This window comes from Anomaloglossus baeobatrachus, chromosome 3 (genome assembly GCF_048569485.1).
Source record: "Anomaloglossus baeobatrachus isolate aAnoBae1 chromosome 3, aAnoBae1.hap1, whole genome shotgun sequence".
Taxonomy (NCBI): Eukaryota; Metazoa; Chordata; class Amphibia; order Anura; family Aromobatidae; genus Anomaloglossus; species Anomaloglossus baeobatrachus.
Genome location: NC_134355.1, coordinates 16634659 through 16661940, shown reverse-complemented (window position 1 = coordinate 16661940; position 27282 = coordinate 16634659). Strand labels below are relative to the sequence as shown.

At 46.8% G+C, this 27282-nt stretch overlaps 1 protein-coding gene across 1 annotated transcript; it reads right to left on the bottom strand.

Moving 5' to 3' along the window:
* Nucleotides 1–662: 662 nt before the first annotated feature.
* Nucleotides 663–25733, bottom strand: LOC142295890 (uncharacterized). Its single transcript, XM_075339005.1, has 6 exons — nt 25601–25733; nt 19124–19268; nt 18844–19011; nt 18634–18757; nt 18353–18514; nt 663–4081 (listed from the first exon to the last, which is right to left on the bottom strand). The coding sequence occupies exons 2-6, from the start codon at nt 19229–19231 to the stop codon at nt 2529–2531; spliced, it is 2115 nt and encodes a 704-aa protein (XP_075195120.1). The 5' UTR covers nt 19232–19268; nt 25601–25733; the 3' UTR covers nt 663–2528.
* Nucleotides 25734–27282: the final 1549 nt, after the last annotated feature.

Below are 27282 nucleotides of genomic sequence, written 5' to 3'. Positions count from 1 at the left end.
CTCCTGGGAAGTGGGGGGTCTGCTTTTTTGGGGGGTAAACTTACCCCCAACCGTGTTTCTCCAAGAATAAGACCTCCTGCAAAAATAAGCCCTAGTGCTTTTTTGGGGGGCAAAAAAAATATAAGACAGTGTCTTATTTTTGGAAAAACACGGTATTAAGCTTTGATATTTATGAGTCTATTGGGTTGATTGAGAACATAGTGTTGATCAATAATAAAAAAAAATCCTCAAAAATACAACTTGCCTAATAATTCTGCACACGGTGTACATGCAATGTTGTAAGACACTTTCTTAGATCTTTCTGTTTGCAAATACGTCACCTATTATCGCCATCTAGGGAATTGCAAGACAATTGTGAAACACACAATGGGGACAAAACCTAGGATTATCTAAATACTTACGGTTTGGTGTCTGCAACTGCACAGTTCCCTGTCCAGACTCAATGGACAGCTTTATACACTGCCACTTGACACTACTGAGAAGTCAGTTATTGTTATCCTTATTCTCTGAGTCAGGGGCACCCAGGGCATTCTGGAAAGTCAAGCCCGCTGCTGTTCTATGAGCTGGTCTTGCTAGACTGTGCTCACTGAGTGTGATAGGGAATACTCGCTTGACTTCTAGATTGAGGCACACACAGGAACGGTTTCTATTCAAACAGTCCAGTTGGTTTATTAACAGACACATAAATTGTCTTCCAGAAACAAAACAAAAGCCTTTCTTCGGCTTTACAGAAATGTAAATGACATACAGTCCTTTTCATCCGCGTGTACACCTGCATGGCTTTGGATACAACCCCTCAGAAGTATCCTAGTGAAGGTATTGCAACCGTCACTCACTGACGTCGGTCAGCATACAACTGTAACTGAGGATACATTTCAGAAGCTCCATACCCTGACTCCTGTCAGTCCACAGCTCCGGAAGCTTGCTTCTTCCAAGCACAGAATTCCCGCTGTCAGTACCCGCACAGGATCTCTGCCAGAGGCTGCATCATCACCATACAGAATCTCTATCCTGCGTGTACTCTCCTCTCCAGTGTCTTCTAAGACGTCTTTCAGCTTCCAAACAGAGGGGGTCATGTGTCCAGACAAACGGTCTCATTATGACACACACATGAGACATACTGATGGGTGCAGGTATGTATATAGCTAGACCCACTCAGCTCTATGACTGTTCGTAAACCTGTCCCTGATTATTTGTAAATCTGGTCATGAATGCATTAACAAGCCTAGAACTACAAGTACCAGTGTAAACATTCCAGGTTTACATTGCAGGGGACTGCCATCTCTGCAATACATACCAGCCATTCACTATATAGCAAGTCACTACCTCACAGTCTCTACTTTCAGTTTCAAAGCGACTGATATCATAGTCTTGAATTCAACGTATCTCTATCACTCACTAAACTACACAGCTGAAAACAATTGAAGCACATAAAATAATCTGTGTAGCATAGAATCGCAAAAAGGTCTTTAAAATTCCCATGCTAATCTAGAGAACGAGAGACAAAAGCTGTGTATTTTTGTGTCTCCTCCATCTCTGAAAACATCCCCTTATTCAGTTCTCAAGTGTTCAGGGAATCCCTTTAGTGGCTTCAATCTTTGAGAGCAGCCATAACTCCAATTGAAAAGTTTCTAGGATTACGTTTTCGACCAGTGAGAATATAGATGTTACACGAATAACTGCAAGTGTTTCTTACATGATAACAAATACCAGAATTTATAGCTGCATACTAGGTAAAAGATAGTCTGTGTCTTCCCAGTTTACTCACACCCCTCATCGGTTTCTTTGTTCTAGCAGTTTTTTATGAGATACCAAAACCTGTCAGATTTGCCGGGCCTGAAGATACTTAAGGACACTTTACGCGCTGCGATTTCGCTAGCGAGATCGCAAGCGATTGTACCCGCCCCCGTCGGTTGTGCGACACGGGCAAATGCCGTGGCGCACAACATCGCTTACACCCGTCACATGGACTTACCTTCCCTGCGACGTCGCTCTGGCTGGCGAACCGCCTCCTTTCTAAAGGGGCGGTTCATGTGGCGTCACAAAGACGTCACAAGGCAGGCGTCCAATAGAAGCGGAGGGGCGGAGATGAGCGGGATGTAACATCCCGCCCACCTCCTTCCTTCCGCATTGCCGGTGGACGCAGGTAAGGATATGTTCGTCGCTCCTGCAGTGTCACACACAGCGATGTGTGGTGCCGCAGGAACGAGGAACAAGATCGCTAATAAGCAGAGAACGATTTTTGGTTTCAGGACGACCTCTCCGCGGCAAACGATTTTGACCGCTTCTGCGTTTGTTTAAGGTTACTTGTACTTGTCACACACTGCAATATCGTTAATGACGCCGGATGTGTGTCACAAACATCGTGACCCGACGATAATTCATTAACGATATCGCAGCGTGTAAAGTACCCTTTACTCTTTCCTTACTGAAACACTATATTCTGAACATAAATATAGTTTCTACCTTGTGTGAACTTTTAGATGTCCCAAAAAACTTGATTTCTGGCTAAAACATTTACTACATTCTCAACATGAAAATGGCTTCTCTGCTAAGTGAACAATTTGATGTTCTACAAGAATTGACTTCTGACTAAAACATTTCCCACATTCAAGGCATGAAAATGGCTTCTCCCCTGTGTGAGTTCTCAAATGATGAATGAAACCGGATTTATGCGTGAAACATTTCCCACATTCTGAACAGGAATATGGCTTCTCCCCTGTGTGAATTCTTACATGTTCAATAAGATTTGACTTCTGGCTAAAACATTTTCCACATTCTGAACAAGAAAATGGCTTTTCTCCTGTGTGAATTTTTAGATGTTCACCAAGATTTGATTTCTGACTAAAACATTTCCCACATTCAAGACATGAAAATGGCTTCACTGCAGAGTGACTTCTTTGATGCTTCGCCAGATTTGATTTATGAGTAAAACATTTTCCACATTCTGAACATGAAAATGGCTTCTCCCCTCTGTGATTTCTTAAGTGATCCAGAAGATTCGATTTCCTTTTAAAACATTTCCCACATTCTGAACATGAAAATGGTGTCTCCCCTGTGTGAATATTTAAATGCTTCACAAGACGTGATTTGTGTCGAAAACATCTTCCACATTCTGAACATGAAAATGTTTTTTCTTCTTTATGAAGTTTTAGATGCTCCACAAGACTTGATTTCTGAGTAAAACATTTTCCACATTGTGAACATAAAAATGTTGTCTCTTCTATGTGACTTCTGAGATGATCCAAAAGATATGATTTCTGACTGAAACAATTCCCACATTCAGGACATATATAAGGCTTTTCCCCTGTATGAATTCTTAAATGTTTCACAAGACTTGATTTCTGAGTAAAACATTTCCCACATTCAGGACATAAAAAAGGTTTCTCCCCTGTGTGAGTTCTCTGATGTTTAACAACATCCCATTTTTTGTTAAAACATCTCCCACATTCGGAACATGAATACGGCTTCTCTCCTGTGTGAATTCTGAGATGGTCCACAAGACTGGATTTCTGCGTAAAACACCCCCCACATTCTGAACATGAAAATGGCCTCTCCCCTGTGTGACATCTAAGATGTTTTGTTAGTCTCGATTGCTTGCTAAAACATTTCCCACATTCAGGACAAGAAAATGGCTTCTCCTCTGTGTGGTTTCTTGGATGGCTTTCAGAAAAACCTTTAGGTATAATGCAATTTACATGTACCAAAGATGACAATGGTTTCTCTCCAGTGTGAGTTTTCTGATGTCTAACAAAATCGATTTCTTTGGTAAAAGATTTCTCAGATTCTGAACATGCAAATAAACTTTCCTTTCTGTGAATTTGCTCGTTCAAATGAAGATTAGAGTTCTTGTTAAAATTATTCCTCCTTTTGAGTATTTCGTCCTGGTTATGTCCAGTTGTTTGATTGCCAATCGGTGATTGATTTTTGTGACTAGTAGTATCAGTGAATATGTGGCTGCTGTGAAGGACTACGGGGACATTTAGAGTTTCTGAATTACTTTGTGTGGAATTGTTTTCTTCTACATCAAGATACGGAGATAAAGGGAGAAGTCCGTGGGAGTCTCTCGTACAGTCTTCACCTAGAAAAAACATTTTCAATTAATCAAAATATTTGCCATTCTTTGAAAAATATCCTGAAAATTAGAATCATGTACAATTTAGACAGGAATTACATGATCTAGTGATTAATAACAAAATTGTGGTTAAACCTGTATAAAAGAGGGAGACAAAGGGGACAAGAAGATTACCTGATGTACCAGCACAAGAAGCAATGATACATGATAGGACGTTTTCCTGACAAAGAGCTGAAGAATTTACTACATTTGTTCCTTGTTTCCTATATTCAAGTATCTGCAAAACAAATCTTAATGGCTTCAACTGACCAACAGAATGACGTCAGGTTCGGTGACTTACTTCTTAAAATATCATCGCTCCATGCTTTTTCTGTATTACTTTATTATTCCTATGTTATTATTCTCAACCGTGTAGTTCCTATTCTTGACTTTTTTCCTGCTTTGTCCTTTTAATGGCTTCTTTAGTACATATTATTACGTTTCTGGCTCTGATCCTCAGCTATTACGGTAAGTGTGCTCTTTCCCAATAAACTGGCCTAACACGTACTGAACGCAATGCTGGAAATTATTTTGACGATGCTTCTACAGAATCAGGTTTATTGCTGCTAATCTGTGACATATCTGAAATTTGCGACCTTCGAATCTTCCTGCTGAAAAGTCTATACCATTTTGCAAGAATTTAAAAGTTAAAGGGAACCGGTCACCAGGTTTTTCCATTATGAGCTGCGGCCGCCACCAGTGAGCTCTTATATTCGGCATTTCAAAATACTGTATATAAGAGCCCAGGCCTCGCTATATAACATAAAAAACACCTTTATTATACTCACCTAGGGGGCGGTCCGGTCCGATGGGCGTCGCTGCTCTCGGTCCGGCGCTTCTTCCTTCTTGTGTGAATGCCGTCCTCCTGCCCAGCCCCGGGTGCATGACGCATCCTGTGTCATTCACACAGAGAACTCCATTGTGATTCTCTGCATTGATCTGCCCGGCTGATCCACACGCTTCCCCTACGAAGACGCAAGTGTTCTACACAGGAGACCGCAGCTGCCCATGCACACTATCAGGGTTTGGGGCACTGTGGACTTTCTCTCCATTTTCCTGCTGAGGACACTCACGTCTCCGCAGTATAAACTGACATGCTGTATCTAGGGAAGCCGCTCTGCATGTCAGTTTATGCTGCAGAGATAAGAAGCACAGTGGGCATGGGATTTCTATAAATCCATCCACTGTGCTTGTACTACACAACACAGAGGTATGGACACAGCTATTCCTGATTGTGGGCATGCACCCTTACACGTAATCCCGGTGCAAGCGCTCAGCGTGGAGAGCAGGATAAATATGAGCCACGCCGTACCACGATCTTTTAGCGGCAGAATGAAGAAATCAACAGCTGTTGAAAAATTAGCTTTAATTATTTTTTTATACCGTACACCATGCTGTATAAGGGATCAGGCCGCTTTATTCCTCAGGTCAGTACGATTACAGCAATACCAGGCTTCTTTCTTTTTTTTTAGGTTTGGTGACTAACACTAAAAATGCTTTTTACAAAATAAAGGTTGTTTGCATCACTGAATTTTGAAGGCTACAGTGTTTTTATTTTTCTGCTGGCACAGTCATGTGAGGGCTTGTTTTTTGCGAGATGAGTTGGAGTTTTTATTGGTACCATTTTTGGCCACATAGTAATTTTTGATCGCTTTCTAGTCCACTTTTTGCTAGGCAGAATCAAAAAGAAACAGCAAATCTGGATTTTTTTTTTACACCATTCATGTTGTAAAAGTGATGACAGTTTTATTCTTCTGCTCATTACGATTACAGCGATACCAAAGTTATGTAGTTTTTTTATGTTTTGCTGCTTTTACACCATAAAAACTATTTTATAGAAAAAACTGTTTTTTCATTGCTGTATTCTGAGAGTTATAGTTTTTTAATTTTTTGGCTGATGGAGCTACAGTATAAGGTGGCTTTTTCTGTGGGACAAGATGTCGTTTTCAGTGGTACCATTTTTATTTATATATGACTTTTTGGTCGTGTTTTATTACACTTCTTATGTCAGCAGTATGATAAAAAGACATACTTTTTTTAACCATGTTCACTGAAGGGGTTAACTAGCCCAATCTCCAGACCTGAACCCTATTGAAGACCTCTGGAATGTAATCAAGAGGAAGATGGATAGTCACAAGGCATCAAACAAAGAAGAACTCCTTACATTTTTGCTCCAGGAGTGGCACAAGGTCACCCAAAAGTAGTGTGAAAGACTGGTGGAAAGGAGCCAAAACGCATGAAAGCTGTGACTAAAAATCATGGTTATTCCACAAAATATTGATTTCTGAATCTTCCTGAGATAGAACATTATTATATTGTTGTTTCTAAATGATTATGAACTTGTTTTCTTTGCATTATTTGAGGTGTGAAAGCGCTGTGCATTCTGTGCATTGTTCTGTTATTTTCACCATTTCTCATTTTGAGAAAATAAATACAAAATTTATTGCTTGAAAATTCAGAGACATTGTCAGTAGTTTATAGAAGAAAAGAACAATTTACATTTTACTCAAAAATATAAAGAGAAAAATCATAAAAACTGACAATTTTGCAGTGGTCTCTTAATTTTTGCCAGAGCTGTATATCGGGTTGTTACAGACTCGGCAATACCAAATATGTGTACTTTTTTCTTTTTTGTTACAGAAATGTACATATTTATTGGAATATTTTTTTTTTCATTTTATGATCTTTATTTTCAGATATTTTTTAAAAAATACTTTCACTCTTTCTTTAAACTTTTTTTTAAAACTTTTTTTTACTTAGTCCCTTTCTGGGAAACTAATTTTCAGTGATCTGATGACTGATATAACCCACTGTAGTGCTTGATCACTGCAGTGGATTTAAGGGTCAAAGCTGAACTCACAGTTCTGCCACTTCACCCCACACAAGATGCATCCGGCATGGTCTGTGAGGCGATCCGCAGTTCAGTAACCCGGATTCGTAATGGTGATGACCCAGTGTTACCAATGCAGTGATCGGGTACCTGTAATCGCATTACAGGGACCCTATCACCAGGGAAAGGTAAACGATCCTCTCCTTGCCTCCTCAATGCTGCAATCATGATTGATCGTAGCTTTTAGGGCGGGTTAAACCGCTGGGAGTGGCGCAGGCACCGCTCCTGGCAGTGAGAGCTGGGTCTCGGCTACTAGATAATATGCAGATGCGGCAGTGATTGTGGGGGTACAATACAGGAACACCCGCGATTGCCATGATGTACTGGATACATCATTGGTCAGAATTGCACTGACTTTCATGACATAGCCAGTATGTCTAATTTCGTGCCTTGTTCATTTGTACAAACAATTATACGTAAGTACAAACAAGATGGGAATCTCCAGCCATCATACTTCTCAGGAAGAAGACGGGTTCTGTGTACCAGAGATGAACGTGCTTTGATCAGACATGTGTATATTAACCCAAGAACAAAAGCAAAAGACCTTGTGAAGATGCTGGCGGAAGCTGGTAAGATTGTGTCATTATCCACAGTGAAACGAGTCCTGTATCAACATGGGCTGAAAGGCCACTCTGCCCGGAAGAAGCCATTACTCCAAAAGAAACAGAAAAAAAGCCAGATTAATGTTTGCAAATGACAGAGGAACAAAGACCTTAATTTTTGGAGACATCCCGTGGTCCGACGAAACCTAAATTGAACTGTTTGGCCATAATGACCATTGCTACGTTTGGAGGAAAAAAGGAAGAAGCTTTGAAGCCTAAGAACACCATCCCAACTGTGAAACATGGGGGAGGCAGTATCGTGTTGGGGGTTGTTTTGCTGCAGGAGGGACTGGTGCATTTCACAAAATAGATGACATCATGAGTAAAGAAGATTATGTGGCAATACTGAAGCAACACCTCAAGACATCAGACAGGAATTTAAAGCTTGGGCAGAAATGGGTCTTCTAAATGGACAATGACCTGAAGCTGCAGCCAAACTGGTTACAAAGTGGCTTAGGGTACTTTCACACTTGCGTTGAACGGTATCCGTTGCATTGCGTTGTGTAACGGATGCAACGGATGTGTTGCATATAGTGGCACAACGGATGCAACGGATGCCGCAAAGCAACGCAATTCGTTTTTATTTTTTTTATTTTTTTTTACAGTTTTACCAGCGGCAGACTATTGTAAACGATCAGCTGATCGCTCCCAGTAGCCGGCCGCCGGGTGATCAGCTGATCGTTCCCTGCAGCTGACCGCCGGGTGATCAGCTGATCGCTCCCTGCAGCCGACCGCCGGGTGATCAGCTGATCGCTCCCTGCAGCCGGCCGCCGGGTGATCAGCTGATCGCTCCCTGCAGCCGGCCGCCGGGTGATCAGCTGATCGCTCCCAGTAGCCGGCCGCCGGGTGATCAGCTGATCGCTCCCTGCAGCCGGCCGCCGGGTGATCAGCTGATCGCTCCCTGCAGCCGGCCGCCGGGTGATCAGCTGATCGCTCCCTGCAGCCGGCCGCCGGGTGATCAGCTGATCGCTCCCTGCAGCCGGCCGCCGGGTGATCAGCTGAGCGCTGTCACTTGCCGGAGCCCGGGCATGCCGGCGGGAGCTCAGCTGAGCGCTGTCACTTGCCGGCGGCCGGGCATGCCAGCGGGCGGGCGCTTAGCTGAACGTTCGGCCACCGCGAGCCAAAATAAAGTTTGATTTAAAAAAAAAAAAAAAAGAGCATGCGCAGTGGAATCCAGAGGATTCCGCTGCTCAAAATAACGTTACATGCTGCGTTCCTCCCGCTGGGCGGAAGCAACGGAGCGTCGCCCAGCGGAAGCAACGCAGGTCCTTTTGGTACAATCCGTCACCCATACAAGTCTATGGGAAACAGCGGAATCCGTTAACGGATTCCGCTGTTTTCCAAAAGGGCGGATTGTAACGGAAGGAAATAAACGCAAGTGTGAGAGTACCCTTAAGGAGAACAAAGTCAATGTTTTGGAGCGGCCATCACAAAACCCCGATCTCAATCCTATTGAAAATTTATGGGCAAAGCTGAAAAGTCCAGTGCAAGTGGTGACCTACAAATATGGCTTAGCTACACCAGATCTGTCAGGAGGAATGGGCCCGAATTCCACAACTATTGTCAGAAGCTTGTGGAAGAAGATCGAAAACGTTTCCCCCAAGTCACACAGTGTAAGGGCAATGGGACCAAATACTAATGACATGGAGTAAACTTTTGACTTTGCAGAAAGTTATAAAAATGCCTGAAAACATTCTCTCTCTCTCATTATTCTGGCATTTGGCAAATCTAATTAATTTTGGTTCCTAAGTGAACGAAAATGGGAAAGGTTTATTCTGATTTCATGTCAGATAGTGAGAAAAACCTGCCGATGTGTCTTTCTAGAGAGCGGAGGGAAAAACCTGCAGATGTGTCTTTATGGAGAGCGGAAAGAAAAACATGCAGATGTGTCTTTATAGAGAATGGAGGGAAAAACTTGGCAGATGTGTCTTTGTAGAGAGCGGAGGGAAAAACCTGTAGATGTGTCTTTATAGAGAGTGGAGGGAACAACCTGCAGATGTGTCTTTATAGAGAGTGGAGGGAAAAACCTGCAGATTTGTCTTTATAGAGAGTGGAGGGAACAACCTGCAGATGTGTCTTTATAGGGAGTGGAGGGAACAACCTGCAGATGTGTCTGTATAGAGAGCGGAAGGAAAAACCTGCAGATGTGTCTTTATAGAGAGTGGAGGGAAAAACCTGCAAATGTGTCTGTATAAAGAGCAGAGGGAAACACCTGCAGATGTGTCTTTATAGAGAGCGAAGGGAAACACCTGCAGATGTGTCTTTATAGAGAGCGAAGGGAAACACCTGCAGATGTGTCTTTATAGAGAGTGGAGGGAACAACCTGCAGATGTGTCTGTATAGAGAGCGGAGGGAAACACCTGCAGATGTGTCTTTATAGAGAGCGGAAGGAAAAACCTGCAGATGTGTCTTTATAGAGAGCGGAGGGAAAAACCTGCAGATGTGTCTTTATAGAGAGCGGAGGGAAACACCTGCAGATGTGTCTGTATAGAAAGTGGAGGGAAAAACCTGCAGATGTGTCTGTATAGAGAGTGGAGGGAAAAACCTTCACATGTGTCTGTATAAAGAGCAGAGGGAAACACCTGCAGATGTGTCTGTATAGAAAGCGGAGGGAAAAACCTGCAGATGTGTCTTTATAGAGAGCGAAGGGAAACACCTGCAGATGTGTCTTTATAGAGAGCGGAAGGAAAAACCTGCAGATGTGTCTGTATAGAGAGCGGAAGGAAAACCTGCAGATGTTTCTTTTTAGATCGGTCACTGCCAACTCCACGATAGCAAAAGGAACTACTAGCTGCCATCATCTGTTGGACACTTTTTAAGAATGGATGTAAACTTCTGGTTTCAACCTTATATAAACATGTGATATCCCAGTACTCGTTCTCCTACTTCTGAGTTAACTGTTGTGTGGCAGTAGATCTGTTGCAGTGTGCCAGGATTACTGTGTGCTCTGTGAGTCAGGCAGTATATGTTAGGCCCCTTTCACATATGCTGTGCTTTGCTGCCATCTACTGGTCAATGTATGCATACGACAGTATTCTCCTCACAACAAGGTGCCATGGAAACAGCTGGGAGGAGCCTCCACCTCAGGGCTGACACGTCCAGTAAACTGGATCAAACAGGTCCAGTCAGGAGAGAGGGAAGAAGCTTCCAGAATCTCTCTCCCTGTCCATGCTGAGGGGACATCTTTTTCTTCATATAATCTCCTCCACAAAGGAGTGAAGCTTCCTACAACCAGGAGAGATAAAGCTGAACATGAGCTCTCCTCCATACTTTTTTTTTTTAGGTGCTTCTAGCCAGAACCAGTGTAATGTGACTTCTATACCACGATCTCTGTCTGCCCTAGCCCCTGCAATAGGGAACGGTAGCGCCAAAACTGTGAGTAGCTCCATACCACTAGTGTGTGGTCACAGGGAGACGACTTGTGAAGGTCCTTCCATCAGCAAAGCATTACCTGGACTATGCAGAATAGGAGGAGAACTGTGCTCCAGCCGCCCTGAGAGGAGAACTGTGCTACAGCCGCCCTGAGAGGAGAACTGTGCTCCAGCCGCCCTAAGAGGAGAACTGTGCTCCAGCCGCCCTAAGAGGAGAACTGTGCTCCAGCCGCCCTGAGAGGAGAACTGTGCTCCAGCCGCCCTGAGAGGAGAACTGTGCTCCAGCCGCCCTGAGAGGAGAACTGTGCTCCAGCCGCCCTGGGAGGAGAACTGTGCTCCAGCCGCCCTGAGAGGAGAACTGTGCTACAGCCGCCCTGAGAGGAGAACTGTGCTACAGCCGCCCTGAGAGGAGAACTGTGCTCCAGCCGCCCTGACAGAAGAACTGTGCTCCAGCCGCCCTGAGAGGAGAACTGTGCTCCAGCCGCCCTGAGAGGAGAACTGTGCTCCAGCCGCCCTGGGAGGAGAACTGTGCTCCAGCCGCCCTGGGAGGAGAACTGTGCTCCAGCCGCCCTGAGAGGAGAACTGTGCTACAGCCGCCCTGAGAGGAGAACTGTGCTCCAGCCGCCCTGGGAGGAGAACTGTGCTCCAGCCGCCCTGGGAGGAGAACTGTGCTCCAGCCGCCCTGGGAGGAGAACTGTGCTCCAGCCGCCCTGAGAGGAGAACTGTGCTACAGCCGCCCTGAGAGGAGAACTGTGCTACAGCCGCCCTGAGAGGAGAACTGTGCTCCAGCCGCCCTGACAGAAGAACTGTGCTCCAGCCGCCCTGAGAGGAGAACTGTGCTCCAGCCGCCCTGAGAGGAGAACTGTGCTACAGCCGCCCTAAGAGGAGAACTGTGCTCCAGCCGCCCTGAGAGGAGAACTGTGCTCCAGCCGCCCTGAGAGGAGAACTGTGCTCCAGCCGCCCTGGGAGGAGAACTGTGCTCCAGCCGCCCTGAGAGGAGAACTGTGCTACAGCCGCCCTGAGAGGAGAACTGTGCTACAGCCGCCCTGAGAGGAGAACTGTGCTCCAGCCGCCCTGACAGGAGAACTGTGCTCCAGCCGCCCTGAGAGGAGAACTGTGCTACAGCCGCCCTGAGAGGAGAACTGTGCTACAGCCGCCCTAAGAGGAGAACTGTGCTCCAGCCGCCCTGAGAGGAGAACTGTGCTCCAGCCGCCCTGAGAGGAGAACTGTGCTCCAGCCGCCCTGGGAGGAGAACTGTGCTCCAGCCGCCCTTAGAGGAGAACTGTGCTCCAGCCGCCCTGAGAGGAGAACGGTGCTCCAGCCGCCCTGAGAGAACTGTGCTCCAGCCGCCCTGAGAGAACTGTGCTCCAGCCGCCCTGAGAGGAGAACTGTGCTCCAGCCGCCCTGGGAGGAGAACTGTGCTCCAGCCGCCCTGAGAGGAGAACTGTGCTCCAGCCGCTCTGGGAGGAGAACTGTGCTCCAGCTGCCCTGAGAGAACTGTGCTCCAGCCGCCCTGAGAGGAGAACGATGCTCCAGCCGCCCTGAGAGAACTATGCTCCAGCCGCCCTGAGAGGAGAACTGTGCTCCAGCCGCCCTGAGAGGAGAACTGTGCTACAGCCGCCCTGAGAGGAGAACTGTGCTACAGCCGCCCTGAGAGGAGAACTGTGCTACAGCCGCCCTAAGAGGAGAACTGTGCTCCAGCCGCCATGAGAGGAGAACGGTGCTCCAGCCGCCATGAGAGGAGAACGGTGCTCCAGCCGCCCTGAGAGGAGAACTGTGCTACAGCCGCCCTAAGAGGAGAACTGTGCTACAGCCGCCCTGAGAGGAGAACGGTGCTCCAGCTGCCCTGAGAGGAGAACTGTGCTCCAGCCGCCCTGAGAGGAGAACTGTGCTCCAGCCGCCCTAAGAGGAGAACTGTGCTCCAGCCGCCCTGGGAGGAGAACTGTGCTCCAGCCGCCCTTAGAGGAGAACTGTGCTCGAGCCGCCCTGAGAGGAGAACTGTGCTCCAGCCGCTCTGAGAGGAGAACTGTGCTCCAGCCGCTCTGAGAGAACTGTGCTCCAGCCGCCCTGAGAGGAGAACTGTGCTCCAGCCACCCTGAGAGGAGAACTGTGCTACAGCCGCCCTAAGAGGAGAACTGTGCTACAGCCGCCCTGAGAGGAGAACTGTGCTCCAGCCGCCCTAAGAGGAGAACTGTGCTCCAGCCGCTCTGAGAGGAGAACTGTGCTCCAGCCGCTCTGAGAGAACTGTGCTCCAGCCGAGTTGAGAGGAGAACTGTGCTCCAGCCGCCCTGAGAGGAGAACTGTGCTCCAGCCGCCCTGAGAGGAGAACTGTGCTCCAGCCGCTCTGAGAGAACTGTGCTCCAGCCGCCCTGAGAGGAGAACTGTGCTCCAGCCGCCCTGAGAGGAGAACTGTGCTCCAGCCGCTCTGAGAGAACTGTGCTCCAGCCACCCTAAGAGGAGAACTGTGCTCCAGCCGCTCTGAGAGGAGAACTGTGCTCCAGCCGCTCTGAGAGGAGAACTGAACTCCAGCTGCCCTGACAGGAGAACTGAACTCCAGCTGCCCTGAGAGGAGAACTGTGCTCCAGCCACCCTGAGAGGAGAACTGTGCTCCAGCCAGGCTGAGAGGAGAACTGTGCTCCAGCCGCCCTGAGAGGAGAACTGTGCTCCAGCCGCCCTGAGAGGAGAACTGTGCTCCAGCTGCCCTGAGAAGAGAACTGTGCTCCGGCCGCCCTGAGAGGAGAACTGTGCTCCAGCCGCCCTGAGAGGAGAACTGTGCTCCAGCCGCCCTGAGAGAAGAACTGTGCTCCAGCCGCTCTGAGAGAACTGTGCTCCAGCCACCCTGAGAGGAGAACTGTGCTCCAGCCGCTCTGAAGGAGAACTGTGCTCCAGCCGCTCTGAGAGGAGAACTGAACTCCAGCTGCCCTGAGAGGAGAACTGTGCTCCAGCCACCCTGAGAGGAGAACTGTGCTCCAGCCAGGCTGAGAGGAGAACTGTGCTCCAGCTGCCCTGAGAAGAGAACTGTGCTCCGGCCGCCCTGAGAGGAGAACTGTGCTCCAGCCACCCTGAGAGGAGAACTGTGCTCCAGCTGCCCTGAGAAGAGAACTGTGCTCCGGCCGCCCTGAGAGGAGAACTGTGCTCCAGCTGCCTTGAGAGGAGAACTGTGCTCCAGCCACCCTGAGAGGAGAACCGTGCTCCAGCTGCCCTGAGAGGAGAACTGTGCTTCAGCCACCCTGAGAGGAGAACCGTGCTCCAGCTGCCCTGAGAGAACTGTGCTCCAGCCACCCTGAGAGGAGAACTGTGCTCCAGCCACCCTGAGAGGCTCAAACCTGCTTGTTGCATAAGGAGAAGATGCCTTCTTTCATAGGCAAAATATTAATTGTATCCTATATAGTGAACAGCTGCCACTTTCCCTTTAAGAGACAGACTGTGTGCTATTATTCACTTCAGTAAAGTGTTATGTTTGCAAGTTCACCCCTTGTGTCTGGCAGCTTGTAATTGCACAAAGATTACGGGTGCTCCAACACCTGCACCCAGACACCACCTCCATAGGAGTGCAGCCCAGAGGGTCCTATACCTTCTTCATAAGTGCCACCTCCCGCTATTGACAATTGTGGACATTAGGGAAGTGTTAAGGAGTCCAGCGGCCTACTTCAGCTACCGTGACATTACCATCTGCTGCCAGTGGAACTACATATCCCAGCTGGCCCCTCTGCAACATCTCGCTCTTCCCCTGTGGGTGACTGCGCATATATATATATATATATATATATATATATATATATATATATACAGTACAGACCAAAGGTTTGGACACACCCTCTCATCTCTAGAACAACTGTTAAGAGGAGACTTTGTGCAGCAGGCCTTCATGGTAAAATAGCTGCCAGGAAACCACTGCTAAGGACAGGCAACAAGCAGAAGAGACTTGTTTGGGCTAAAGAACACAAGGAATGGATATTAGACCAGTGTAAATCTGTGCTTTGGTCTGATGAGTCCAAATTTGAGATCTTTGGATGCAACCACCGTGTTTTTGTAGAAAAGAATGGCTGGTTCCCATCGTGAAGCATGGAGGAGGAGGTGTGATGGTGTGGGGGGGCTTTGCTGGTAACACTGTTGGGGATTTTTTCAAAATTGAATTCATACTGAACCAGCATGCCTAACACAGCATCTTGCAGCAGCATGCTATTCCATCCGGTTTGCGTTTAGTTGGACCATCATTTATTTTTCAACAGGACAATGACCCCAAACACCCCTCCAGGCTGTGTAAGGGCTATTTGACTAAGAAGGAGAGTGATGGGGTGCTACGCCAGATGACCTGGTCTCCACAGTCACCAGACCTGAACCCAATCGAGATGGTTTGGGGTGAGCTGGACCGCAGAGTGAAGGCAAAAGAGCCAACGAGTGCTAAGCATCTCTGGGAACTTCTTCAAGACTGTTGGAAAACCATTTCCGGTGACTACCTCTTGAAGCTCATCAAGAGAATGCCAAGAGTGTGCAAAGCAGTAATCAAAGCAAAAGGTGGCTACTTTGCAGAACCTAGAATATAAGACATATTTTCAGTTGTTTCACACTTTTTTGTTAAGTATTTCATTCCACATGTTTTAATTCATAGTTTTGATGCCTTCAGTGTGAATCTACAATTTTCAGAGTCCTGAAAATAAAGAAAACTCTTTGAATGAGGTGTGTCCAAACTTTTGGTCAGTATTGTATATATACAGTTAGGTCCAGAAATATTTGGACAGTGACACAATTTTCGCGAGTTGGGCTCTGCATGCCACCACATTGGATTTGAAATGAAACCTCTACAACAGAATTCAGTGCAGATTGTAACGTTTAATTTGAAGGTTTGAACAAAAATATCTGATAGAAATTGTAGGAATTGTCACATTTCTTTACAAACACTCCACATTTTAGGAGGTCAAAAGTAATTGGACAAATAAACCAAACCCAAAAAAATTTTTTTTATTTTCAATATTTTGTTGCGAATCCTTTGGAGGCAATCACTGCCTTAAGTCTGGAACCCATGGACATCACCAAACGCTGGGTTTCCTCCTTCTTAATGCTTTGCCAGGCCTTTACAGCCGCAGCCTTCAGGTCTTGCTTGTTTGTGGGTCTTTCCGTCTTAAGTCTGGATTTGAGCAAGTGAATTGCATGCTCAATTGGGTTAAGATCTGGTGATTGACTTGGCCATTGCAGAATGTTCCACTTTTTTGCACTCATGAACTCCTGGGTAGCTTTGGCTGTATGCTTGGGATCATTGTCCATCTGTACTATGAAGCGCCGTCCGATCAACTTTGCGGCATGTGGCTGAATCTGGGCTCAAAGTATATCCCGGTACACTTCAGAATTCATCCGGCTACTCTTGTCTGCTGTTATGTCATCAATAAACACAAGTGACCCAGTGCCATTGAAAGCCATGCATGCCCATGCCATCACGTTGCCTCCACCATGTTTTACAGAGGATGTGGTGTGCCTTGGATCATGTGCCGTTCCCTTTCTTCTCCAAACTTTTTTCTTCCCATCATTCTGGTACAGGTTGATCTTTGTCTCATCTGTCCATAGAATACTTTTCCAGAACTGAGCTGGCTTCATGAGGTGTTTTTCAGCAAATGTAACTCTGGCCTGTCTATTTTTGGAATTGATGAATGGTTTGCATCTAGATGTGAACCCTTTGTATTTACTTTCATGGAGTCTTCTCTTTACTGTTGACTTAGAGACAGATACACCTACTTCACTGAGAGTGTTCTGGACTTCAGTTGATGTTGTGAACGGGTTCTTCTTCACCAAAGAAAGTATGCGGCGATCATCCACCACTGTTGTCATCCGTGGACGCCCAGGCCTTTTTGAGTTCCCAAGCTCACCAGTCAATTCCTTTTTTCTCAGAATGTACCCGACTGTTGATTTTGCTACTCCAAGCATGTCTGCTATCTCTCTGATGGATTTTTTCTTTTTTTTCAGCCTCAGGATGTTCTGCTTCACCTCAATTGAGAGTTCCTAAGACCGCATGTTGTCTGGTCACAGCAACAGCTTCCAAATGCAAAACCACACACCTGTAATCAACCCCAGACCTTTTAACTACTTCATTGATTACAGATTAATGAGGGAGACGCCTTCAGAGTTAATTGCAGCCCTTAGAGGCCCTTGTCCAATTACTTTTGGTCCTTTGAAAAAGAGGAGGCTATGCATTACAGAGCTATGATTCCTAAACCCTTTCTCCGATTTGGATGTGAAAACTCTCATATTGCAGCTGGGAGTGTGCACTTTCAGCCCATATTATATATAGAATTGTATTTCTGAACATGTTTTTGTAAACAGCTAAAATAACAAAACTTGTGTCACTGTCCAAATATTTCTGGACCTAACTGTATATATATCCTGGTACAGACACTACTAGCCACCATCACTTAATGGACACCCGTTAGAAGTTGAGTATGGCTTCAAGGATGTTGTTTATAGAGCAAGAGAAAAAAGCCATTACATTTGATATATTTCATCCAAAAAGTAGTGTTTACAAAAGTATACAAAAGATGTTACAGAATGGGAACAGTACAAAACTGAGTCTATAGAGTGGGTGGGACATACGGAACACAGTAAAATATAGAAAAAGGGTGAACAAAGAAGTTAGGTTAGTGAGTAACCTGCCTAATTATATGTACTTTTACAGAATGTTTAAAATTCTCTGATCATCTAGGGTAGTGCGTTCCAGAAAATTGATGCATTGTGAGAAAATTATTATATCCTTGAATAGGAGATTCAGTTTATGGAGGATTTTAGATTATTAGTCAAACAAAGAGCACAGGTGTGGTGGTAGACAGAGTAGAGGAGGAGATGTAAAAAGAAGTAGCACAATGGAAAGGTTGGTAGACAGAGATGAGAAAATGAAGTGTGGTGCAGCACTGTAGATACCATGGGCAGGATGGTAGACAGAGATGAGGAGAAGATGTAGGGCGGTGCAGCACTGTAAATAAGATGGAAAAGATGGTAGACAGAGATGAGGAGAAGTTGTAGGGCGGTGTAGCACTGTAGAGAGGATGGGTAGATTGGTAGACAGATGAGAAGATGTAGAGTAGTGTAGTAGTGTAGAAACGATGGGTTTTATGGTAGACAGAGATGAGGAGAAGATGTAGGGTGGTGTAGCACTGTGGAGAGGATGGACAGGGTGGTAGACAAAGATGAGATGTGCTGCACATAGGACAAAGGATGGCAGATGAGAAGGAGGTGTGGGATGTGTAACGTAGTAGACAGATGAGAAGATGTAGGACAATCATTAAAAAAGTAATGATATTATTGATCAGGAAGAAGAGAAGACAGATTTCTGAATTTCCTAATTAGTAATTCATATTTACAGGGAAAAATATCTATTAAAAGCTCTTACCAGTGACAGATACTAATATGGGTTTATCGATATCACTCTTTTGTAGAAATCTCATCTCATCCACCTCAGAATCACGGGAGACATTTTCCTCTTTTTCTGGACGATCCTGGGAATATAGAGGACGGGGACTTCTCTCCGGTGGATTTCTCTGACTGAATCCATCTGTAGGAAATAACGGCAGTGATGAATACATTGTCTGTATGTGATGAGCAGATGATGGGGAATCTAGACGACTCTCAGCCCTGTCCTCTCCTCTACAGCCCAGGACGGTCTCCTCTTACCCGGGGATGTGATGGACGGGGGATTCTCCATCATGACCTCCTTGTACAGATCCTTGTGTCCTTCTAGATACTCCCACTCCTCCATGGAGAAATAGACGGTGACGTCCTGACACCTTATAGGGACCTGACACACACAATGAGCCGTCATTAGCAGACCCCTCCCCCGGCAGCGGTATTGTATAATGTCCCAGCATTCCCGGCAGCGCTCACCTCTCCGCTCAGCAGATCAGTGATCCTGTGGGTCAGTTCTAGGATCTTCTGCTCATGTATCAGTGAATGAGATGGAGGCTCGGTGATGTCACTCGGGGTCCTGCTCCGTCCTCCCGACACACGGGGGGTAACACACCCACTAGATGACATTTTCACTATTATGTGATCCTGTGTATGGGGAGACGCCGGTCACTACACAGAGGCTGAGAATCCTCCACCTTCCCCGTCATTTCCCTGCTTTATTCCTAGAGATCAGAGTGATGTGATGTGAAGCTCTCACCTCTCCAGTGATCCAGTAGATTATCTCCAGGCTGAGGTCTAATATCCGAGCCGCCATGTGGTCTCTGTCCTGCTCCATCCTCGGGGGGTCACTGATGGAAAGGGTCATTGTCGATTAAAGGAGAACAGTCCTGAACATAAGGAACCTGAAGAAACAAGATCTTCAATGAAGTAACTCTCAATTCTAGGACTGTGCAGCTCATACAATGAAGGTTTCAGCGATTGTCTTCTACAGTGGGGAAAATATGTATTTGATCAGGTATCAGAGGACACACCTGTTATGATGGAATTTTTAGTATAAACCCTTTACCAATGATACAGTGGGGAAAAAAAGTATTTGATCCTTTGCCGATTTTGCAAGTTTTCCCACCTACAAAGAATGGAGAGATCTGCATTTTTATCATAGGTTTCACATCAACTGTGACAAAGAGGATGAGAAGAGGATTCTTTACTGTACGAGCAGTGAGATTATGGAGCTCTCTGCCGTATGATGTTGTAATGAGTGATTCACTACTGACATTTAAGCAGAGCCTGAACGCATTTCTTGAAAAATGTAATATTACCAGTTATGTATATTAGATTTTATGACAGGGTAATGATCCAGGGAACTAGTCTGATTGCCGTATGTGGAGTCAGGAAGGAATTTTTTCCCCATTGGAGCTTATTTGACACATTGGTTTTTTTTTGCCTTCCTCTGGATCAACATGTTAGGCTACGGGTTGAACTAGATAGACTTAGAGTCTCCCTTCAACCTTAAAAAACTATGAAAGAGAATAAAACAAAATCCAGAAAAACCCATTGTATGATTTTTAAATAATTAATTTACATTTTATTGCATAAAATAAGTATTTGATCACCGATCAACCAGCAAAAATTCTGTACTCACAGACCTGTTATTTTTTCTCCTACTCTGCACTCATTACCTGTATTAACTGCCCCTGTGTGACTTTGTTACCTGTATAACAGACACCCGTCCACACTCAATCAATCAAACTCCATCCTCTTTACCATTGCCAAAACCAAAGAACTGTCTAAGGACACCAGGCACAAAATTGTTGACCTGCACAAGGCTGGGATGAGCTACAGGACAATGGGCAAGCAGCTTGGTGAGAAGACAACAACTGTTAGCGCAATTTATTAGCAAATGGAAGAAACACAAGATGTGTCAATCTTACTCGGTCTGGGGCTCCATGCAAGATCTCGCATCATGGGGTAAGAATGATTCTGAGAAAGGTCAGGAATTAGCCCAGAACTACATGGGAGGATCTGGTCAATGAGCTAAAGGGAGCTGGTACCAAAGTCTGATAGATTACTATTAGTAACACACTTCACTGTCATGAATTGAAATCCAGCAGGGCACGCAAGGTTCCTCTGCTCACGCCACCACATATCCAGGCACGATTGAAGTTCACCAATGACCAGATGGATGATCCAGAGGAGGCATGGGAGAAGGTCATGTGGTTAGATGAGACCAAATTAGAACTTTCTGGTATCTGTAATGCAGTCACTACTTACGGGATGTACAAACAGAAGAGTAGTCAGGAAAGCTGGGGTCTGGTAACAGGAGCACATGTATGGATTCATTGAAAAAAAACCCTTTAAAAATACATTTTATTATTTCATGTTAAAACAATCCCTAGACATACACACATAAACAGGACCGACAATCCCAAGTCTGCCAACATCCAATGGAACCCCTCTGTAAACTTAACAGAAAGGAGCAGGCAGATGAATGGGGTAGTCAAATCCCCATTCTTGGGATTGTCAGTCCTGTTTATGTGTGTATGTCTAGGGATTGTTTTAACATGAAATAATAAAATGTATTTTTAAAGGGTTTTTTTTCTATGGTCAATAATTGTGAGTATACCCTTTACATTTATTCTTTTGGTCTTTGATGGATTCATTGAATACACAGACGTGAATTCAGGTCCCAATCCAGGGGTCAGAATTCTAGGAAATCACGTAATAGATTCAGGGAGTAAACTGAGATGTGGTCAGGTAACGGTCTGAGATCTAAAGGAAGGAGGTCATGACGGGAACTGGGAGCGGGCAGAGAGGAGTCAAAACAACAGTCTGGAGTCAAGAAACAATAGATCAGAACACTTGCAGGCACACAGGCCAACAGCACAACAACTGAACCAGAATGTACGACTGACGAGGTTCTGGGAGAACATGCTCAGTAAAGACGCCTAAGCAATTACCAGGAAGATGGAGCACCTTAGTAATCAGCACATCCCAGAATCAGCATGGAAGCCTGCACTGTCAATCAACCTGCCAGCTCAGTAGCTCAGGAAAACACAGCAGATCATCTAATGTGCAAAATGCTCTGCACATAGAAATCGTGACAGTATCAACTCTATATGCTGAGTTTGAAGGAAGTAGGATGAATACAACCCCAAGAACACCGTCACAACTGTGAAGCATGAGGGTGGAAACATCATACTTTGGGGTTGCTTTTCTGCAAAGGGGACAGGACGATTGCACCGTATTGAAGGAAGGATGGGTGGGGTCATGTATTGCGAGATTTTGGCAAACAACCTCCTTTGTTCAGTAAAAGCATCAAAAATGGGTTGTGGCTGAGTCTTCCAGCATGACAATGACCTGAAACACACAGCCCGGGCAACGAAGAAGTGACTCTGTAAGAAGCATTTCAATGTCCTGGTGTGGCCCAGCCAATCTGCAGACCTGAGCCCAATAGAAAATCCAATGGAGTAATGTCTTATGACGACCATCGATTCCTAAGTCACTGCTGGTCAGAGGCAACCTGGAATTTCTCAAGCTTGTACCTGCCGCTGACTGTGAGTGATTAATGGAGCCTCATTTTGAGAATGAAGCTCCACAGGATTCAATGGGCATTGTAGGACATTACACCAATAGATTGTCAGAACTTTGAGGATTTCTTTTAATTAATAAATTGGTGAACGAGGGAGTGTGGGGGAGTCTTTATTCCAATAAACTGTTTTTTTCTTGTCTGTGTTTTTTTTAACTCTACACTTACCGGGTTAGTAATGGGGTGCCTGATAGATGCCTCTCCATCACTAAACCCTGGGCATAATGCATAATGGCAGCTGACATTACACCACTAACATCAACCCCAAAAGTATTACTCCGATTGCCACCGCAGCAGGGCAATCATGAAGAGCAGGGCAAAGAGCCATAATTGGAGCATCTAATGGATGTGCCTCTTCTGGGGTGGCTGCGGGCTGCTATTTTTAGGCTGGGAAGGGCCAATTAACCATGGACCTTCCCAGCCTGATAATACAAGCCCCCAGGTGTTTGCTTTACCTTGGCTGGTTATCAAAAATAGGTATTTTATAAGCCATTTATTTATTGATTTTGTTCACAGCAGCTTACAGGCATCTTCTGCACGCAGTAAAGCTTATTGCCTCGTTGTGCTGCTGTGCCGCCCCCGTGTCAGCAGCCGGACTGCTCGCCTGATCGTGTGGCCATTCAAATGAAGGGGGGTATTTACAGGGGAATGTGTTTAGAGTTCGTGACGCCACCCGTGGTGTGTGGTAAGGTGGAGTACCACCGCTGCAGTTGGGAGTACCCGGGGGCGATGGAGTGTGACAGCCAGGTGTTGGGACCCTCCACGGGTAGGGGGAATGCCCCGGGACTCTCTGATGATGTTTGGGAGTGCCGTTGGGTGTGAAAACACCGCTGCCACTGAGGGGAGCTAGTTTGGGTCCCGTCCCCGATGGTGCTGCCTGGTAATCCGTGACCTTCCTCCTGGCACTAAGTTCACTTGCTTGTTGATCCTGGTAGTATAGAACTAGTCGGGTCCCACTCCCCAGTGTGGCTAACTGTGGGAGCTTGCTCTTAGGGTTCACGCTTGGGATTTTCTGGACTGTTTTAGTGGAAAGTCCTATCCTCGTTGCGCTAGTACCCCGATTCTGGAGGGTGGTGGAGAGTGGATCTTGAAGGCTCCGTTCTCGTCGGATAAATTGTCAGGTTGCCTGAAGCTACTCCCTGACCTAGGGTCCACGTACCCCGTCGTGCCCTGGTCCCAGCTCGGTGATGGTATAAGGCCGCCAGCTATCCTCTTAGACAATTCCGTGCCCCTCGTCACGATCCCCTGCGACCAGGGGTCCAGCTCGTACTTGGCCCAGACCACTGTCTGCCACCTAGTACTTCCAAGGAGCCCAACTCCTGACCTCCTCTCTCCCTCACGTCCAGCACTTCACTGACCTACTCCTGACACTCCTGACCTCCCCTTAATAAACCCCCCAAGTGGGCGACCCTATTCCACTCAGGCCGTCAACTGGTGTGTCTGGTGGGTGTGGTGCAGAGTGTACCTAGGATTTTACTAGCTGTTGTCGGCAACACCATGTAGTTGGGGACCCATAACCAAGGAGGAGGTGGATATTGCACGGGAGGATAGATTGTGCAATACCCTGTGACGACCTGATAGGCCAGGGCGTCACACTGCAGCCTTTCAACAGCCTTTATTAGCATAAGAACAGCACCCGAAATGCAAACTCGGACACAGACTTTTTTAAAAGTTGAGTTTGAGCCTTGGACACCCGTTGTCTGGTATGAACGTCAAACTTTACTGTTCGGGTTCGTTCATCCCCAGTAGTGATGTCACCTGAAGGGTGGGGTCTCCCAGGATGTGGTAGTGATGTCATGTGAAGGGTGGGGTCTCCCAGGATGTGGTAGTGATGTCACCTGAAGGGTGGGGTCTCCCAGGATGTGATAATGATGTCACCTGAAGGGTGGGGTCTCCCAGGATGTGGTAGTGATGTCACCTGAAGGGTGGGGTCTCCCAGGATGTGGTAGTGATGTCACGTGAAGGGTGGGGTCTCCCAGGATGTGGTAGTGATGTCACCTGAAGGGCAGTCTCCCAGGATGTGGTAGTGATGTCACCTGAAGGGGCGGAGCCTCCCAGGATGTGGTAGTGATGTCACCTGAAGGGTGGGGTCTCCCAGGATGTGGTAGTGATATCACCTGAAGGGTGGAGTCTCCCAGGATGTGGTAGTGATGTCACCTGAAGGGTGGAGTCTCCCAGGATGTGGTAGTGATGTCACCTGAAGGGTGGGGTCTCCCAGGATGTGGTAGTGATGTCACCTGAAGGGTGGAGTCTCCCAGGATGTGGTAGTGATGTCACCTGAAGGGTGGAGTCTCCCAGGATGTGGTAGTGATGTCACCTGAAGGGGCGGAGTCTCCCAGGATGTGGTAGTGATGTCACCTGAAGGGGCGGAGTCTCCCAGGATGTGGTAGTGATGTCACCTGAAGGGTGGAGTCTCCCAGGATGTGGTAGTGATGTCACGTGAAGGGTGGGGTCTCCCAGGATGTGGTAGTGATGTCACGTGAAGGGTGGGGCCTCCCAGGATGTGGTAGTGATGTCACCTGAAGGGCGGAGTCTCCCAGGATGTGGTAGTGATATCACCTGAAGGGGCGGAGTCTCCCAGGATGTGGTAGTGATGTCACCTGAAGGGTGGGGTCTCCCAGGATGTGGTAGTGATGTCACCTGAAGGGCGGAGCCTCCCAGGATGTGGTAGTGATGTCTCCTGAAGGGGCGGAGTCTCCCAGGATGTGGTAGTGATGTCACCTGAAGGGTGGAGTCTCCCAGGATGTGGTAGTGATGTCACCTGAAGGGTGGGGTCTCCCAGGATGTGGTAGTGATATCACCTGAAGGGGCGGAGTCTCCCAGGATGTGGTAGTGATGTCACCTGAAGGGTGGGGTCTCCCAGGATGTGGTAGTGATGTCACCTGAAGGGCGGAGTCTCCCAGGATGTGGTAGTGATGTCACCTGAAGGACAGAGTCTCCCAGGATGTGGTAGTGATGTCACCTGAAGGACAGAGTCTCCCAGGATGTGGTAGTGATGTCACCTGAAGGGGCGGAGTCTCCCAGGATGTGGTAGTGATGTCACCTGAAGGGTGGGGTCTCCCAGGATGTGGTAGTGATGTCACCTGAAGGGTGGGGTCTCCCAGGATGTGGTAGTGATGTCACCTGAAGGGTGGAGTCTCCCAGGATGTGGTAGTGATGTCACCTGAAGGGTGGGGTCTCCCAGGATGTGGTAGTGATGTCACCTGAAGGGGCGGAGTCTCCCAGGATGTGGTAGTGATGTCACCTGAAGGACAGAGTCTCCCAGGATGTGGTAGTGATGTCACCTGAAGGGCGGAGTCTCCCAGGATGTGGTAGTGATGTCACCTGAAGGGGCGGAGTCTCCCAGGATGTGGTAGTGATATCACCTGAAGGGGCGGAGTCTCCCAGGATGTGGTAGTGATGTCACCTGAAGGGTGGAGTCTCCCAGGATGTGGTAGTGATGTCACCTGAAGGGGCGGAGTCTCCCAGGATGTGGTAGTGATGTCACCTGAAGGGCGGAGTCTCCCAGGATGTGGTAGTGATGTCACCTGAAGGGCGGAGTCTCCCAGGATGTGGTAGTGATGTCACCTGAAGGGTGGAGTCTCCCAGGATGTGGTAGTGATGTCACCTGAAGGGGCGGAGCCTCCCAGGATGTGGTAGTGATGTCACCTGAAGGGGCGGAGCCTCCAGGATCTCTGCGCTGTGCTGCTTGATAAGAAGTCTGGAAGACGACTCTGCACGACGTACGAGGAGACAGGAAATCATCTGCACATGTTGTATCCGAGCAACTGCAGGACCTGTGGTGATGTCATGGTCATGTGATCAGTCACATAGGGAGTAGGAAAGCTGGGAGATGTTTTTTCTACTGTGTTGCACTTCCTGTCATGTGACCATGTTATGTTATCCAGTAAGATGTGTGTATGTGATCACATGACTATGACATCACCGCAGGTCCTGTATGCTCTGTCACACAGCGCCGCTGCCCTCACTATGACGTCTTACCTTTATTTCAGCCCTGATTCTATTTTGTGGTGACGTCATATTCCGCACATCACTATATGTACAATCAGTATCAGACACTACAGAGCAACACAAAATGCATCAAACATACAAGCTATGAGGACAGATGAAGTAATAAGAGCCTATAGTGTGTGGTGCAGATATCTTGCTGATGACTATGCAATGTGAATGGACAAAAAAAGTGACAATGGCTCAGTGGTGAGCACTATATGGTGGCTCAGTGGTGAGCACTATATAGTGGCTCAGTGGTGAGAACTATATGGTGACTCAGTGGTGAGCACTATATGATGGCTCAGTGGTAAGCACTATATGGGTGGCTCAATGGTTAGTGCTATGTGGTGGCTCAGTGGTGAGCACTATATGATGGCTCAGTGGTGAGCACTATATGGTGGCTCAGTGGTTAGCACTATATGGTGCCTCAGTGGTTAGCACTATATGATGGCTAAGTGGTTAGCACTATATGGTGGCTCAGTGGTTAGCACTATATGGTGGCTCACTGATTAGCACTATATGATGGCTCAGTGGTTAGCACTATATGATGGTTCAGTGGTTAGCACTATATGGTTGCTCAGTGGTCAGCACTATATGGTGGCTCAGTGATTAGCACTATATGGTGGCTCAGTGGTGAGGACTATGGTGTCTTGGTGGTTAGCACTATATGATAACTCAGTGGTTATCACTGTATTGTGGCTCAGTGGTTAGCACTATATGGTGGCTCAGTAGTGTGCACTATATGATGGCTCAGTGGTGAGCACTATATGGTGGCTCAGTGGTTAGTACTATATGGTGGCTCAGTAGAGAGAACTATGTTGTGGCTCAGTGGTGAGCACTATACAGTAGCTCAGTGGAGAGCACTATATGGTGGCTCAGAAATTAGCACTTTATGGTGGCTCAGTGGTGAGCACTATACGTGGCTCAGTGGTGAGCACTATATTGTGGCTCAGTGGTTATCACTATATTGTGGCTTAGTGGTTAGCACTATATGGTGGGTTGGTGGTTAGCACTATTTTGTGGCTCAGTGGTGAGCACTATATTGTGGCTCAGTAGTTAGCACTATATGTTAGCTCAGTAGTAGCACTATATTCTGGCTCAGTGGATAGCATTGTATGATTGCTCAGTGGTTAGCACTATATGGTTCTTTAGCGGTTAGGACTGTTGCTTTGCAGTGCTGGGGTCCTGGTTTCAAGTCCCATCAATTAGAACATCTGGAAAGAGTCTGTATGTTCTCCGGGTGCTCGTTTCCTCCCGTAATCCAGAGACATACTGATAGACAGACAATACAGATTGTGAGTCTCAATGGGGACAGTGATGATAATGTATGTAAATGTCAT